Source organism: Cucumis melo, chromosome 12 (genome assembly GCF_025177605.1).
Source record: "Cucumis melo cultivar AY chromosome 12, USDA_Cmelo_AY_1.0, whole genome shotgun sequence".
NCBI classification, from domain to species: domain Eukaryota; kingdom Viridiplantae; phylum Streptophyta; class Magnoliopsida; order Cucurbitales; family Cucurbitaceae; genus Cucumis; species Cucumis melo.
In genome coordinates, this window is record NC_066868.1 from 19739225 (window position 1) to 19755035 (window position 15811).

The 15811-nt window shown below is 33.6% G+C and overlaps 2 protein-coding genes across 3 annotated transcripts; one reads left to right on the top strand and one right to left on the bottom strand.

Moving 5' to 3' along the window:
• The first annotated feature begins 7537 nt into the window (after window positions 1-7537).
• Window positions 7538-11276, top strand: LOC103498312 (uncharacterized). The gene is made up of 4 exons (XM_008460881.3): window positions 7538-7924; window positions 8871-9625; window positions 9991-10154; window positions 10883-11276. Exons 1-4 carry the CDS (start codon window positions 7893-7895, stop codon window positions 11102-11104), a joined length of 1173 nt encoding a protein of 390 aa, XP_008459103.1. The 5' UTR covers window positions 7538-7892; the 3' UTR covers window positions 11105-11276.
• A 46-nt stretch (window positions 11277-11322) lies between these two features.
• On the bottom strand, window positions 11323-13070 carry LOC103498313 (uncharacterized). 2 transcript variants are annotated; one of them, XM_008460884.3, is made up of 5 exons: window positions 12874-13021; window positions 12703-12766; window positions 12154-12603; window positions 11779-12023; window positions 11323-11687 (listed from the first exon to the last, which is right to left on the bottom strand). In XM_008460884.3, the coding sequence occupies exons 2-5, from the start codon at window positions 12717-12719 to the stop codon at window positions 11449-11451; spliced, it is 951 nt and encodes a 316-aa protein (XP_008459106.1). In that variant the 5' UTR covers window positions 12720-12766; window positions 12874-13021; the 3' UTR covers window positions 11323-11448. The 2 variants fall into 2 exon arrangements, with proteins under 2 accessions (XP_008459106.1, XP_008459104.1); XM_008460882.3 differs by lacking the exon at window positions 12703-12766 and having other exon boundaries at window positions 12874-13070.
• Window positions 13071-15811: the final 2741 nt, after the last annotated feature.

Here is a 15811-nt window from a genome sequence, read left to right on the forward strand (position 1 = left end):
AAAGCTAGAGGGGGCTTTAAATACTTGATCTCTTTTATAGACGATTATTCTAGGTATGGTTATTTATACTTAATGGAGCATAAGTCTGAAGCTCTTGAAAAGTTCAAGGAGTATAAGACTGAAGTTGAAAATCTATTAAGTAAAAAGATTAAAATACTTCGATCTGATCGAGGTGGAGAGTACATGAATTTGAGATTCCAAGACTATATGATAGAACATGGAATCCAATCCTAACTCTCAGCACCTGGTACACCTCAACATCAAAAAGGAGAAATAGAACCTTGTTAGACATGGTTCGTTCAATGATGAATTACACTCAATTGCCTAGCTCGTTTTGGGGGTATGCAGTAGAGACTGCAGTTCATATCTTGAATAATGTTCCCTCGATGAGTATTTCTGAAACACCTTTCGAGTTATGGAGAGGACGTAAACCTAGTTTAAGTCATTTCAGAATTTGGGGTTGTCCAGCACACGTATTAGTGACAAATCCCAAGAAGTTGGAACCTCGTTCAAGGTTATGCCAATTTGTTGGTTACCCTAAAGAGAATAGAGTGTTTGTATTGACAAATGCTACTTTCTTGGAAGAAGACCACATGAGAGATCATAAACCACGAAGCAAATTAGTATTAAATGAAGCTACTGATGAATCAACAAGGGTTGTTGATGAAGTTGGTCCCTCATCAAGAGTTGATGAAACCACCACATCAGGTCAATCTCATCCTTCTCAATCGTTGAGAATGCCTCGATGCAGTGGGAGGATTGTATCACAACCTAACCGTTATTTGGGTTTAACTGAAACTCAGGTTGTCATACCAGATGATGGTGTTGAGGATCCATTGTTCTATAAACAGGCAATGAATGATGTAGATAAAGACCAATTGGTCAAAGCCATGGACCTTGAAATGGAGTCTATGTACTTCAATTCAGTGTAGGAGCTTGTAGATCTATCTAAAGGGATAAAACCTATAGAGTGTAAATGGATCTATAAGAGAAAGAGAGATTCAGCTGGGAAGGTACAGACCTTCAAAGCTAGACTTGTAGCAAAAGGATATACCCAAAGGGAAGGGGTTGACTATGAGGAAACTTTTTCTCCTGTTGCTATGTTAAAGTCTATAAGGATTCTCTTGTCCATCGCCACATTTTATGATTATGAAATATGACAAATGGATGCCAAGACTGCTTTTCTGAATGGCAATATTGAAGAGAGTATCTTTATGTCTCTGCCCGAGGGGTTCATAACCCAAGGTCAAGAGCAAAAAGTTTGTAAGCTGAATCGATCCATTTATGGGTTGAAACAAGCATCTAGATCTTGGAACATTAGGTTTGATAATGTGATCAAATCCTACGGTTTTGACCAAAACGTCGATGAACCTTGTCTATATAAGAAAATCAACAAAGGAAAAGTAGCTTTCTTAGTACTTTATGTGGACGATATCCTCCTCATTGGAAATGATGTGGGATACCTTACTGACGTTAAAGCATGGCTAGAAGCCCAATTCCAAATGAAAGATTTAGGAGAGGCACAATATGTTCTTGGAATCCAAATCATAAGGGATCGTAAGAATAAAACGCTAGCACTATCTCAAGCAACCTATATCGACAAAATGTTGGTTCGATATTCGATGCAGAACTCTAAGAAGGATTTATTACCTTTTAGGCATGGGGTTCACTTGTCTAAGGAACAGTGTCTTAAGACACCTCAAGAAGTTGAGGATATGAGACATATTCCCTATGCCTCAGCTGTGGGCAGCTTAATGTATGCTATGCTCTGCACTAGGCCAGACATTTGTTATGCAGTGGGAATAGTCAGTAGGTATTAGTCCAACCCAGGGTTAGACCATTGGACGACAGTTAAAATTATTCTCAAGTATCTTAGGAGAAAGAGAGACTACATGCTTGTGTATGGAGCTAAGGATTTGATCCTTACAGGATACACTGACTCTGATTTCCAAACCGATAAGGATTTTAGAAAATCTACATCGGGATCAGTGTTCACCCTAAATGGGGGAGCTGTAGTATGGCGTAGCATCAAGCAAGGATGCATTGCAGACTCTACAATGGAGGCTAAATACGTCATTGCTTGTGAAGCAACAAAAGAAGCAGTTTGGCTTAGAAAGTTCCTACATGATTTGGAAGTTGTTCCAAACATGAACTTGCCCATCACTCTATATTGTGATAACAGTGGGGCAGTAGCCAATTCTAAAGAACCTCGCAGTCATAAACGAGGGAAACACATAGAGAGGAAGTATCAACTGATACGGGAGATTGTGCAACGAGGGGATGTGATCGTCACCAACATCGCTTCAGAGCACAACATTGTTGATCCATTTATGAAGACTCTCACGACTAAAGTGTTTGAGGGTCATCTAGAAAGTCTAGGTCTACGGGATATGTACATTAGGTAACCTAGGACAAGTGAGAGATGTGTAATGGGTATGATGATGCCCTAGTTTATTGTATTTGTATATATACGTTTTATGTAATATACTTGTACATTTTACCATTTCCAATGTTTGAGGATTACTTTATTATGTACATCCCATAAGGACTAGAGTTTTAGTCCAAGTGGGAGTTTGTTAGGTTTTATGTCTTAAAACTCGTAGATAGTAAATATAATCAATTGACTGCCATTAATAAAGTGTTTTATTATTATAATTTCAATAAGTGTTATTGATTATATTATTAGTTTTGTTTTAATAACCTAAATCCAATAAACTAACATTCTAAGTTGTTTGATGAGTCTTGAACAGTATGTAAAGATATACAGGGATCAATGTTCAAGATCAGCTTAAAGGGTCTATAGTATAAGGTTAAGGTTGGGTACCTTATCCTGTTAACACTATGGATACGGCTCACTTTGTATTTGATACAAACACATTGGTCCAATGTGTTCATGTATGCAACATGCGAGTGAGGGTATCCTATGCAATGAGTTTGCATAAGACTGGACCACGAAATAGTAATCACTAGATATAACTCCGTTAACTAGTTGGATTTCTATTTCATTAGAATGACCTAGGTGACTTAGTTTTAATCCTTAGTGTATTATGACCTCCTGTTTGCGAGGGATTGTCCTTTGATTTGTATGGGTGAGAGTGGCCAAATTGCCGACTCAATATGCTTATCATTTTGAGGACAAGACCGAGTGGGGAGCTGGGAACATAATCACACAAGATGGAATTCACTCATTCCCACCTTTAGGGTAAGTAGATAAGTGTTCCCTTCCGAGACTTGAACAAAGGGTCCTACCCTCTCTATGGCACGAGAGGGTTTTCTGTTTAGTGGTTGGACCATAAACAGGTTAATCATTAGAGGAGCATTGGTATTTAAGGACTAGAGGTAACCTAGGGGTAAAACAGTAATTTGATCCAGCTGGTGTTACGAACACTTGTGAATAACTAACTTACTGGTATTGGTCTATATCCATGGACACAAAAATATATCTACAGTGAGAAGAGTTCAGCTGTGAGTCTTTAGTGGAGTGTACACACAGTTAACGAATATTGATTAATGTAGTTAATGAGTTTAGCTAATTAATCTCATATCGTTGTAGCTTCTGATCTGTAGGTCCATTAGATCCCCTTCCTAGCTCATAAAGAGTAATGAAATTTATTTATATTGGTTGTAATTTGAAATGTTCAAATTTACTTTGGGAATTAATATAATCTATATTGATACATTATAATCTAAAGTTTATTAGACTTTATTATATAAATTTAATTTTGGATATGATTCAAAATTAAATTACGAGAGAATAAAATATTTGAATAAGTTCAAATATTAGTTTAATTTGAATTAGATTCATATTAAAACTATAGGTTAAAATTCAATGTGTATATGATACATATTAAAACTATAAGTTAAAATTTAATGTGTATATGATACATATTAACACTATAGGTTATGAGAGAAATTTATATTTGAATATGATTCAAATTATGGATTAAATTAAATATAAGATATTTAATTTAGAAATTAATTAATTGGAGAATTAATTAATAGTTTAGTTTAATTTGATTTATTTAAATTTGATTTAATTAAATTAATTAAATTAAAACTATAGGTTATGCGAGAGATATTCATTTAAATATGATTAAATGAAAATATTAATTAAATATGATTTAATTAATTATTAAATTAAATTAATTAATTAATTTAATATATATATATATATATATATATATATATATATATATATATATATTAATTTAAATATTATTATTAAGTTAATAGGGAACGTGGGTGGTTTTTCCACGTTCCCATTTTTTATCTCCAACTTCCCACTTTTTTCGTCAGAAGAAGTGGAAATTCTTTGCGTAGCAATCACAACAGTGAGTTCTGCAAAGAAGACTCTTAATTTCTCTCTGAAAAAATTCTCTCCATTCCCTTATACCAATTTTGGTTCCACAAACCATCTCAATAAGAGAATAGGAAGGTTTCCAAGTAGTGGTGCCCCAAAATTTGGTGATTGGTAGATTCAGAGTCGTCAACGAGCGTAAGTTTTTTCTTCTTGTATTTTTTCAAAGCATGTTTAACTATAAAAATTATTTTTCTATTTTTTTTCCAATGTATTGGTATTTTTAAGGTTCCAATTAAAATTGAGTTTCTGTAATTTATCCATTGTAAAGGGTTTTTCATCCCTTCAACCCTAACCCCGATTAATTTTAAATATGTTCAGTATATATAAATGTTAATTATATAATATAATAGGTTTTTTACCCAACTCCAACTATTAGTATAATAAACTATCCAAGCTCAAGCTCAACTAGAGGTTGGCAACACCGGTCGACGACGATAATAAAAACAGTTGTTGAAAGTTGACAGATAACTATCACCGAAAAACGGTCGACAAAAGTAAGCCAACAAAATGACCAACAAAAGTTGACCGACAATGGTCGCTGAATAACAATCTACAAAAGCTTATCAGCAATATTCACTGAAAACGATTGTCAATAGTTGGCCAACAACTTTTATCGAAAAATGAACGATGAATGTTAGCAAAAAAAGATCAAAGAAAGTTGACAAACAACTGTCAAAAAATGGTTGACGAAAGTTGGTCATCTACAGTCATCTAACAATAGTCAATCAAAGTTGACTAAGAACGATTGAGAAAAGCGTTGATAATGATCATCAAATAACGATCGATGAAAGTTGATCAACAACAATCACTAAAAATGGTCTTTGATAGTTTGCAAACAAATATTATCCAAAAATGATTGATGAAAGTTGGTCAACAACAATCACCCAAAATTGTTGATGAAAATTGAATGACAACAATCACTGAAAAACGGTCGATGAAAGTTGGTCAACACGGTCGACAAAAGTTCGCTGACAACAGTCACAAAAAAATAGGCGACAAAAGTTGGATAGCCACATGTCGAAAGTCGACGAGGTTGGATGTAAATACCAAAAAAACGATGACTGGAGGTTGACAACAATAACAGTTAAAGGTTAGTTGACAATGATCACCAGGAAATAGTTGCCAAAAGTTGGCAGACAACGATCATCAAAGAACGATAATGAAACTTCATCGTTAGAGGTCACTAAAAAATATTTTTCAAACAGTTGATGCTTGGAGGTTCACAGGAACCGATCAATGTTGTGTCAACGACAATCACCAAAAAACAGGCATGAAAAATGTTGTCAAAAGTTGGTTTAATTGGCAATAGCTATAGGAAAATGGTTATTGAAAACTAGTGACAAAAAGGATGTGAGCAGCGATCATTAAAAAACGATTGTCAAAAGTTAACAAGTAGAAGACATTGTAAGACCTTCTTCAAAAGTTGGTCAATGATGGCTATCAGAAAGAAGTTGTCGGTAGTTGGCTAACAACGATTGTCGAAAAATAGTAGCAAAAAAATGGTAACCGGAGATTTGTCAACGATGGCCAACGGTGTTTTTGATAGTTGTTCTTTGACAATCATAGTAAACGACATCCAAAGTTTGCCGAATGACTGATTGTAGAAAAGTGGTTTTCGAAGGTTGTTGAAAGCGGTTATTGGGGAAAATGGTAGATGAAAATTATGTGTCGACGATTGCCTACAAATGGTGGTCGGACGTTCGCAGACGACGATCACTAGAAATGGTGGTCAGATGTTAGCCAATGATAATCTCGATGAAGACAGTTGTTAGAAGTTGGCTACCGATGATAGTCGAAGGTGGTGGCCAAAATCTTTCATAAAACTAGGGAGATTAATCATTAAATACTCAAATTCCATCTCTCTAAACATTTCTTTTAATTGTTTTATTTTAAACCTCAATATTTTCTAAACTTACTTTTTCAAAAGGGGTCTTTTCAAAAATATAAAAAAGCGGTAAAATATTTACATTGTATAGAACAATTCCAAAAACGGAAAAAGCCCAGAGGCCCACCGTGTAAAATACCAAAAAGCCTCGTCAACCACGCCATCAATAACGCACGTGTAATATATTTGCGATCGTTTATATATGATTCAATATATACGCGATCGTTTAGATATGACTACAAAGCAGTCGTTTAAATATAGTTATAATTTATACGTGATCGTTTAGATATGACTACAACTTATCTTTTTAATTCCATCGTTTAATTTTGTTACACGTTATCTAAATGATTTTTTTTATATAAATTTGGTAAACAATTTTTTAAATTCTTTTGGTACACGATCGTTTAGATTTCTTTACATGATCGTTTAGATTTCTTTACACGATCGTTTACATTTGGCTACTCCAAATCAAAATGATTTTTTTTCAAGATTTTTTATACACGATCTTTTAATTTTTAAACAATCGTTTACATTTGGTTACTCCAATCTAAATGATATTTTTTCAAGATTCTTTATACACCATTTTTTTTACACGATCGTTTACATTTGGCTACTCCAATCTAAATGGTTTTTTTCAAGATTCTTTATACACGATTTTTTAGATTTTGCTATTTTGTTGTACACAATCTTATACACAGTCGTTTAGATTTGGTTATCTAAATGTAAACGCGTAAAAAAAGAAAAAAGAAGAAAGACGACGGAAAGAAATTGCAGTGAAAAAAGAGAAGGAAAAGTAGAAAGACGATAGAAAGATATCGAAGTGAAAAAAAAAACGAAAAGAAAAAGAAGAAAAAACGATGAAAATATTAAACGACATAAATAAAGAATTGAAAAATAAGAAATATGATAGAAATAAATAACAAAAAAGAAAAAGAGAAAAAAGAAAGACGAAATCGAAGGCGAAGACGAAATAGGAGGAAGACGAATCACAAGAAAGAAAAGAAAGATGGAAGACAAATCTAAAATATTTAAAAAATGATAACCTGATGGGTTTTGTTATGCGGATCGTAAATAGTTTACGATTTCGTTATATTTACGTAGGTTTCTTTTACGTACATTTCCCTTTTCAAAACCTATTTAAACGGATGAACATTTTTTCGAATAAATTATTTTTTAACTTAATCACATAAAAATACAATCCAAACCCTACACTAAATGAATGCCTCCACAAGAAAAAGAATAGGTGCAGCTACTTCATGATTTTTAACACACTTATATCTCAGTTCAACAATAATCACTTTAACATCAAACATAACTGCAATCCATAGTGTGGCCTCATCCACTAACAAATGTTAACGCAATGTAGCAGCTGTCGATGGGGAATACGTGGGTTCCGCAACTGGACGGCTAAGTATTTCTTTGAAAGGAAGAAAAGTATTATGACTTAAAACACAGACGGTGGAGTAGGAAACCGCCACGCGTAAGTTCGTGGAAGGCTTCTGGTGCAATACGACGGCGTAGTCTTTCTTTATATGTTTCATTCTGCGACCGCCATTACTCCTCTCTCTCTCTCTCTCTCTCTCTCTCTCTCTCTCTCTGCCATGGAATTCTTCTTCTGTAGGTGTTTGAAGAAGAGCTTGTTTGATTATGGCCAATGAATTACCTCCTCATTTCATCAGGTTCTTCTTCTTCTTCTTTCTATTTTTGTTGGGTTTTCTCTTTTGCAGGTTTTTAATTTGCTTTTCTCTCTGTCTTTAGTCTTGTTTTTACTTTTTATGATGTTGTGAACTTGTGTTTTAGCTTTATTGTCATCTATAATTCATTTTGCAAAAGTCCTGATGGGTTTTATCCATTTCCTCTAAGTTTAAATCTCAATACTTAACTTGTTGTACTAAAAGATAATTTATGCTTGTTTTCTCATGATTTACTTACCATGCTTTTTACTTCTCTTAAACTAACATTTGAATTTGAATTATTAGTTAAAGCCTAAAAACAAAATTAATTTTTAATTAGTTTTCAAAATTTGCTTTGGTTTTAAAAACATTTGGTGGTAAGTGGCAACGCACATAACATAAGAATGTAGAGGTTTAGAGGTTAAAGTAGAGTTCGTGAGCTTAATTTTCAAAAACTAATTTGTTTAGGATTCTTAGAAAATCATGGTGCGAAGTTGTAAGAAAACTAACTCAATTTTCAAATGCTTACACTATAAATTTTACAAGTTCAGTGTATATAACTTATAAGCTATCTAGTCCATTCTTCAACATTGGGAAGTGTTTTGAAAGTGACAAACAATTCTTTAAAGTTTCATCATTGGGTGTGAGGTACTTGTCGACATGGTCTTAATCGATGCATCTATTAGACATGTAAGAAGATCACTACCTTTAATTTGTTCTTTACTTTTTGTCCCATCTCACGATTAATCAATGAAAAATTAAAGATTTGAATCTCACCATAGATGGAATTATTAGATCTTGGACTTAGATAAATGTTGACAAATTGTAAAGTACTGAGGCGAAGACGATTGTGTTATTTTGTAGGAATATTGCCTCCCCATGGCCAACCTTGAAAATATCATAATTGTAACCGAACTTAATATGGTTGATTGTTTAACATTTTGTTTGTCAGGATGGAGGGCTATCGCAGCATAGACTGGAATATGGAAGAACTGTCGTCTGGGGATGTCCCGAGCGGTAAAGAGATACCCTCCGTCCTGGAAAAGGGTTGCAATGTGGGGAAGAAGCTTCTCATCGCTGGTTTAGCCATATCCTCTGCTCCTGTTCTTCTTCCTCCATTGGTCATTATGTCAGCCTTTGGATTTGTAGCTTCAATTCCCTATGGAGTTTTCCTCGCCTCTTATGCTTGCACTGAGACAATCATGAGTGTTTGGCTTCCTATGCCCCTACCCCCAGAAATTGACCATGGTGATGAAGAAATAGTGGAGGAAAATGACTACAAGGAAGGCATCGTCGATGAAGATGAAAAACATGGGATGGAAATAATAGAGAGTGGGGCGATTTTGGATGATTTGGATAACTACGTAGCAGTAGTTCAGGGGGACGAAGATGAACCCGACATTGGAAGTAGAGATCAAGGGACAGTCATTGAAGTGACCAATGTAGAATTTGAAGGAAATGGTGATATTGAAGATAAGGAAGAACAGTTGGAAGAAACCAGGGGTTTGCTCAAAAGAATCCGGGATGAAGGAAGAAGATATGACGATTTTACTGAGGCTTATGTAAGTGTTGATCATGTTCGAGAGCTCGAGATTTTGTTGGAGGTTGCCAAACCAAGTGATTATACTGAAAACAGTGTTCGTGGTTTGTTGAGTGAAGTTGACTCTGATGTTGTTCATCCTCAAGTAGAATACGGAGCTTCTGAAGGTAATTGATTCATATCACACTTTTTCCACAATAATGATAATGTTTTAAAAACACAAAACGAATAGCCACAAGTATTTACTTTACACTAGTGAAGATATCTGGTTTATAAGTTAAGGCGGGTCTAACTTTGAGTTAATTAGAATTTGAGCGAATGTTTAGAACAAGGGTTTGTTTATTACAAGTCGCAGGTTTGATTTTTCTTTTTGGGTGGGAGATCTGAATGCATGACCTTTATGATAGATGTATAGTACATGAACCAACGTGTAGTTAGGATTAAATGATCGATGAAATCTAGTGATGATACTTGAGTGCAATAACATCAACATGAATTGACAAATTTGTGCATTGTTTTGGTAAAATGGCAGTCTCAAGCAAGCTTGCCCAGCCTGAAGAAGCTGAACAACCTCTTTCAGTAACAATGATAGATGTGATTGAATCTGAAGAGGATTTGTCTATATCAGCAGTGACTATTGAACCTAAAGTCGAGGCAAATGCTCCACGTAAAGATGATAGAGTGTCTTCCAATGAGGTCAGTGTTTATATAAAGGCGAATTAGTTTGGGTACTATGGTTTCGTATCTTTTGAAATTGCTTTCTGCTATACTATCGAAGTGTTCGAGTGGCTTAGGCTAGGTGTGAATGTTTCAAGACTCAGATGCATTCTCAAAAATCTTTCTAAACTGAATTCTTAAGGAATTTTTAACTAGAAAAACACCTAATGTAATTTTTGGTAATTCAAAAATCAATTTTGAAACCAAACATAATAGTTGGAAATTAGTTTGAAACATATGAAAATAACTTTTCAAAGTTTGGAACAAGACATTTATTTGATTATGTATGTAAATCAATTTTATAAAATTAGTTATAGCACTTTTGCATGTACGTTGAAATAGCACTAGCACTAGTATTTGACTAAGTTATAACTTGTAAGGAATTAATTTTGAAAGGGGTATTTTTACTACTTTTAGAATTTGAAGAGATTTATTTTTGACTTGATATCCAAATGGTATGAAAATTTTGGAAAGTACTAAATTTTGATTGATTAGTGGTCACTTTTTAACTCTTTTAAAGATCTTACTGAACTTTATGATATTATTCTAAACCCAAATGTTAATGGCTAATTTTATTTTCCTTTTTACATTATATATCTTTTACTTCTGCCACTTTGGTAGAGTCAATTCCTTGTGTCTTTTGATTTCAATTATCTATAAATGAATTGAATGAAATTCTTAGCCTTCTTATTTTTTCTTTGTGCAAGGACCTAGCAAGCGAGTTAAAGATAAGAGAAAACATTGTTTCAATGAAGAAAATCATAGGATACAATACCACACCAATCGGAACATACATAGATGAAGTGAATGCTCTCTACTCCCTTGTCGGAGTCGAGCCACCTACCCCCCTGAAAGATTCTTCTGATGATGATCTCAATCTGCTTAGCCAGAGGTTACAATTTCTCATGTCTATAGTAGGGGTCAAGTAGATGCGTTAGAAGTTTGTAATTCAATAAATTGCCATTGTGCATTTTTGTTTTCCATTGTCAATATTTCCTTATGCTCATCCCCAGTTTGGTTTTGTAAGTTAATGCACCATGAATACTGTAACCTTTTAGACTACAAGCTTGTTTGATAACCATTTTGGTTTCTTTCTTTGAATTTGTTGGGTTTTAAGAAAGTTAAAAAATGCTATTAGATATCAGAATGATAAAAATATAAGGAAACTATTGAACAGTCCATAACTAAAATGAGAACCAAGGTTTCCAAAATAACAGAAAAGAATGCAAAATTTTAAATTTCCATTTTAAACAAATCAAGAAGTACATTCATGTTATGAGAGACACCCAAGTCTTGCGAATGTTAAATAACCAGTGTGACCTCTGGCTTCACTACATGGCCGAACCATGACCGTCGTACTAGATTCATTGTCCATGTCATCAGACTCCTTTGATCTCAGCCGTCTCTTACATGGAGGAAGGGCAACAGAACCACCCCCATCAACCTCGTTACTCTCTGTTCTACCTTCCTTAACCTCGTAAGTCCGAAGCAAGACCTCAAATGTCCTTATATCTACACGAAAGAGAACAAAATGTGAAAAACACAAAGCAACATCGTCACCAAAAATGAAGTCAAATGGCAAATAAGGTCATTCAGAAGTCACCTGTAAACTTAGATCGAAGGGTTTCTGCTGAACGTTGAACTTGCTCGATACATGGAGAGAAGGAGCATAACACGCCATCTTGTTTCAACATTCTCTCAGCTGAAGGAATGGCCAACCAAGGTTGAGGTAGATCCAAGAAAACTGAATCTGCCAATCCAACAAACTCTTCAGGAAAGCCCTGACCTTGAATATCTCTAACTCCGACAGTGACAAGGCTAGTCAAGCCGGTCTTCTCAAAATCCTCTCTGAGAAAATAAGACGAGTAAATAAGAACTACTTTCTTTAACCACCTCATCAAGATCTGACAATAAAACCATCGTAGAATAATTACTCTACAGGGAAACTTGAGAACATACAGTAGACCCCGGTTTCTACCTTGCTGAGGAAGCTCTCTGCTCATGGAAATCAAACGTATAGACGTGTCCAGTAGGTGCTACAGCCCTAGCTAACGAGGTTGTCAATGATCCACTGCCTGTCCCTGATTCTAGAACTAAACAGCCGGGAACTATTTCTAAGAACATGATTACGAAGCTAATATCAGCAATGTATAGAATCTGTGTCCTGTGGCTTAGTACCAAAGTCCATAATTCAGGAGTTGGAGCTAACAGGTAGACAAATCCACCTTTGTTACTCAACGCCTTGGACCCAAATGGCTTTCCAATCCAATCTGAATGTTTAAACACACCAAACCTATTCTGAAGTGTTGAACCTTCACATACTTTCACAGCCTTCATTATATCATGTCTCTCGTAGACAATGACTAAATCACCGTCCCTTATAGAGCGGGTAAAATATAAATTTTTCAACTCATCAGTTGGCAACATCCTTCATAAAAAATCAAGTATATCAGCTTCTGTCAAAATTTGGGGTAAAAACAGAAAAACAGCAACAAAATAAAATATAGATGCACAACAAAAAACATACAGTCTGTAATCAAGCATCTTTTAAAGTTTCAAGTTCTCAACCTCTCTGCAAACTCAGTTCTCTCCTGAAGAATCTTATTTGAAGAATCAAATGAGGAGTTTCTAAAAGCTATCATATAATCTTATTTGGGGGGAAATTCTAGTGTGCTGGAACGTTGAAAGAAAATAATACCTAGAGAGTGGAATTTGGAGGAGGGAGATTGGCGTTGAGTTGGAAGGGAAGGAAGAAATTGCCGGCGAGAAGGAAGGCGGAATCTGGTGGCGCGGCGGCGGCTGGTACTGGAAGAAAAGTAAAGCGGAGGAAAGACCTATACGACGAAGAGAACAGAGTGAATGAAGCATAGGCAATGAGTATCTAATAAATTATTAAATTATTAGATTTTTCCTCTAAACCGAGTTGATATAACTATTTATAAAATATAATCAAATTATATATATATATATATATATTTGGAAAATAGTTTTAATTTTGAGTATTTTAAAAAATGTAGCGACCAAAATATTTACAAACAATTTCGAAAACGGGAGAGTTGGGAGAGTTCACATGTAAAAATATCAAAAATGTCTTTGGATTAGTTTTGCATTCATGCCTAATATATTTGGTAAACTATTGTTTAGATTTTGCTACCAAAATCTAAGATTCTTTATACCCAATCCGTTTAGATTTCGTTATTCTTTGTTACCGTTATATTTAATCGTTTAAATTTGGACAGCTATCTTTTTCAAAATATATTGGTATATAATTGTTTAGATTGGATACACGTTTAAATTTGGGTAGCCAAATCTAGATAATATTTTTAAAAATTTTTAGTACACGATCTTTTAAGTTTGCTACACAATCATTTAGATTTGATCGTTTAAATTTGGGTAGTTAAATCTCAACAATTTTTTTTCAAGATTTTTTTAGTACACGATTAGATTTGGTACGGTCTTTTAGATCTAGTTATCCAATATCCAACTATTTTTTTTTTTTACGATCTTTTATATTTAGCACAATCTTAAACAACCAACCATTTGAAAAATTATATAAAAAAATAGATTTTGTATATTTGGTACACGATCCGGAAAGAAAAAGAAAAAGTGTAGAAGAAAGAAGTTGGACAGAAATGACAAACGAAAATATTTAAAAAACTGTAGTAGAAGAGAAAAAGACGATGGAAAGAAAAAAATAATAGCACAAGGGAAGAGCAAACTTGGAATATTTCAAAAAAATGATCAACTTTTGAGTTTTTTCATTTTGTTACACAAGTCGTAAATATTTTGTGGATTTGTTATATTTATGAAAATTAACCTTTAGTTTTTTTTTTTATTTTTACGAGAATATTTTTCTTTTTTTATAACTTTTTTTCAATTGCAAGCATATTTTTCTAAAATTTTAACAAAAAGCGTTTATGAAAAAGTTAATACTAAAGTTAATAACTTTTGTAATAGCTAGAGGGACAATATAAGAGAATAACACAAGAACTTTGGTAACTCAGTTCGACCAATATTACCCACGTCTCGGGAGCTGCGCACGCCCCTGATGAGTAATCTTTATTAATATTCACTTAAGTCAATATACATCAATATACATCAATACAACACAAGGTGCTCTATTCAATTATATGACTTAATAGCATGTGTCTTAACATCAGACTACAGGCTCCCCCTAAATTACTTTTCTTCATGATGACTGGTTTCAGGCTCCCCCTGAACACATGAATGAATATCTTCAACGACCTTTTTAAATCCCTCTAAAGATCTCAGTGATCACACATACCATTGTCTCGTCTGTTATATTACTCATCGATTATTTCAACTTAGATCAACATGTTGATCTTATAGACATAAGATCATGATACCTTTAGATTCTGGTAGTTTCTGCAGACTATACTTTCAGGAAAACTTCTGACGTAAACGATCTTTTTCAACTTTTGAATTTTTTTATTCTTTTTCGCCATCGAAAATCATCACATGAAAACCTATTTATACACATATATCTTATATGTATAGATCTTCTTTTCTTTTAAAGATCTTTAACAAGATTTCTAAAATAATAAAAAAATCTTTTATTCTTTGAATATCTCATCTTTTAATTAATTAATTAATAAAAGATATTTAGTGAAAGATATTTCCATACAAATCTTTTAGACAAAATCTTCAACACGTTTAATTGATTTTTTTTAATTTTTATAATTTTGATTTTAGATTTTTAACTTGATTACATAATGTATTTTAAAATAGTTATAAATATAGCAATTAGAATCAAAATATTGACATCGATAATAACATTTTAAAAAAAATTTAAATATAGCAAAGGCTAAAGTTAATAAACTCTCATGGTCTTTAGTAATAGATCATATCGTTGTTGGTTTGTCACTAAAGTGTATATGTGATAAACCTCATTGTTAGTGGTTTATCGTTGATAAAGCATAAAAGTCTATCATTAATAAATACGACTAAGTTTGAAACTTTTTCAGAATAGTGTCATGCACTTTAATATTATCCATACTTTTCACTTTCAAGTAGTTTGTCAGATGTCAAATAATTTAACCAGGACAAAAACCCATAGATAAGGAGAAAAATAATTTAATCAGGATAGAAGCCGAAAGACAAGGAGAATCATATTTGTGGAAATATTGCAAAAAATACTAATGGTTCTTCCAAAATCCCCTTAATTAGAAAATCACATATCACATACCTTTCTATGGTGATGGAAAATCTAGAACTCAACATCGTCTTTGCTTGGTTAAAAAAGTGATGACAAGAAAACCTAAAACATATGAGTACAGATGAATAAAGGGTTAAAAATGAGTAGTTATTTACCTAAAATGATCATAGGACTAAAAGGTGTGACCTAAAATCAAAAAGTAGAATTTATAACGAGCAAAGCGTTGAGACGTTACAAGTCAACATCGTGGCACTATGCCTAAAATGATCATCAACACTACTGGAGGCAAATTTGCCATATTGTCATCAACCTCTCATAACATGCCATATAAGTATTAAATACAAAGATTATAGATATTGAGATAACACATTTTAGATGTTATCATTACAACTCCTATAGTTTCTTCTCACTTACGATGGGACTTTCACTTGATGATCGATCCTACACTGGATGCATCATG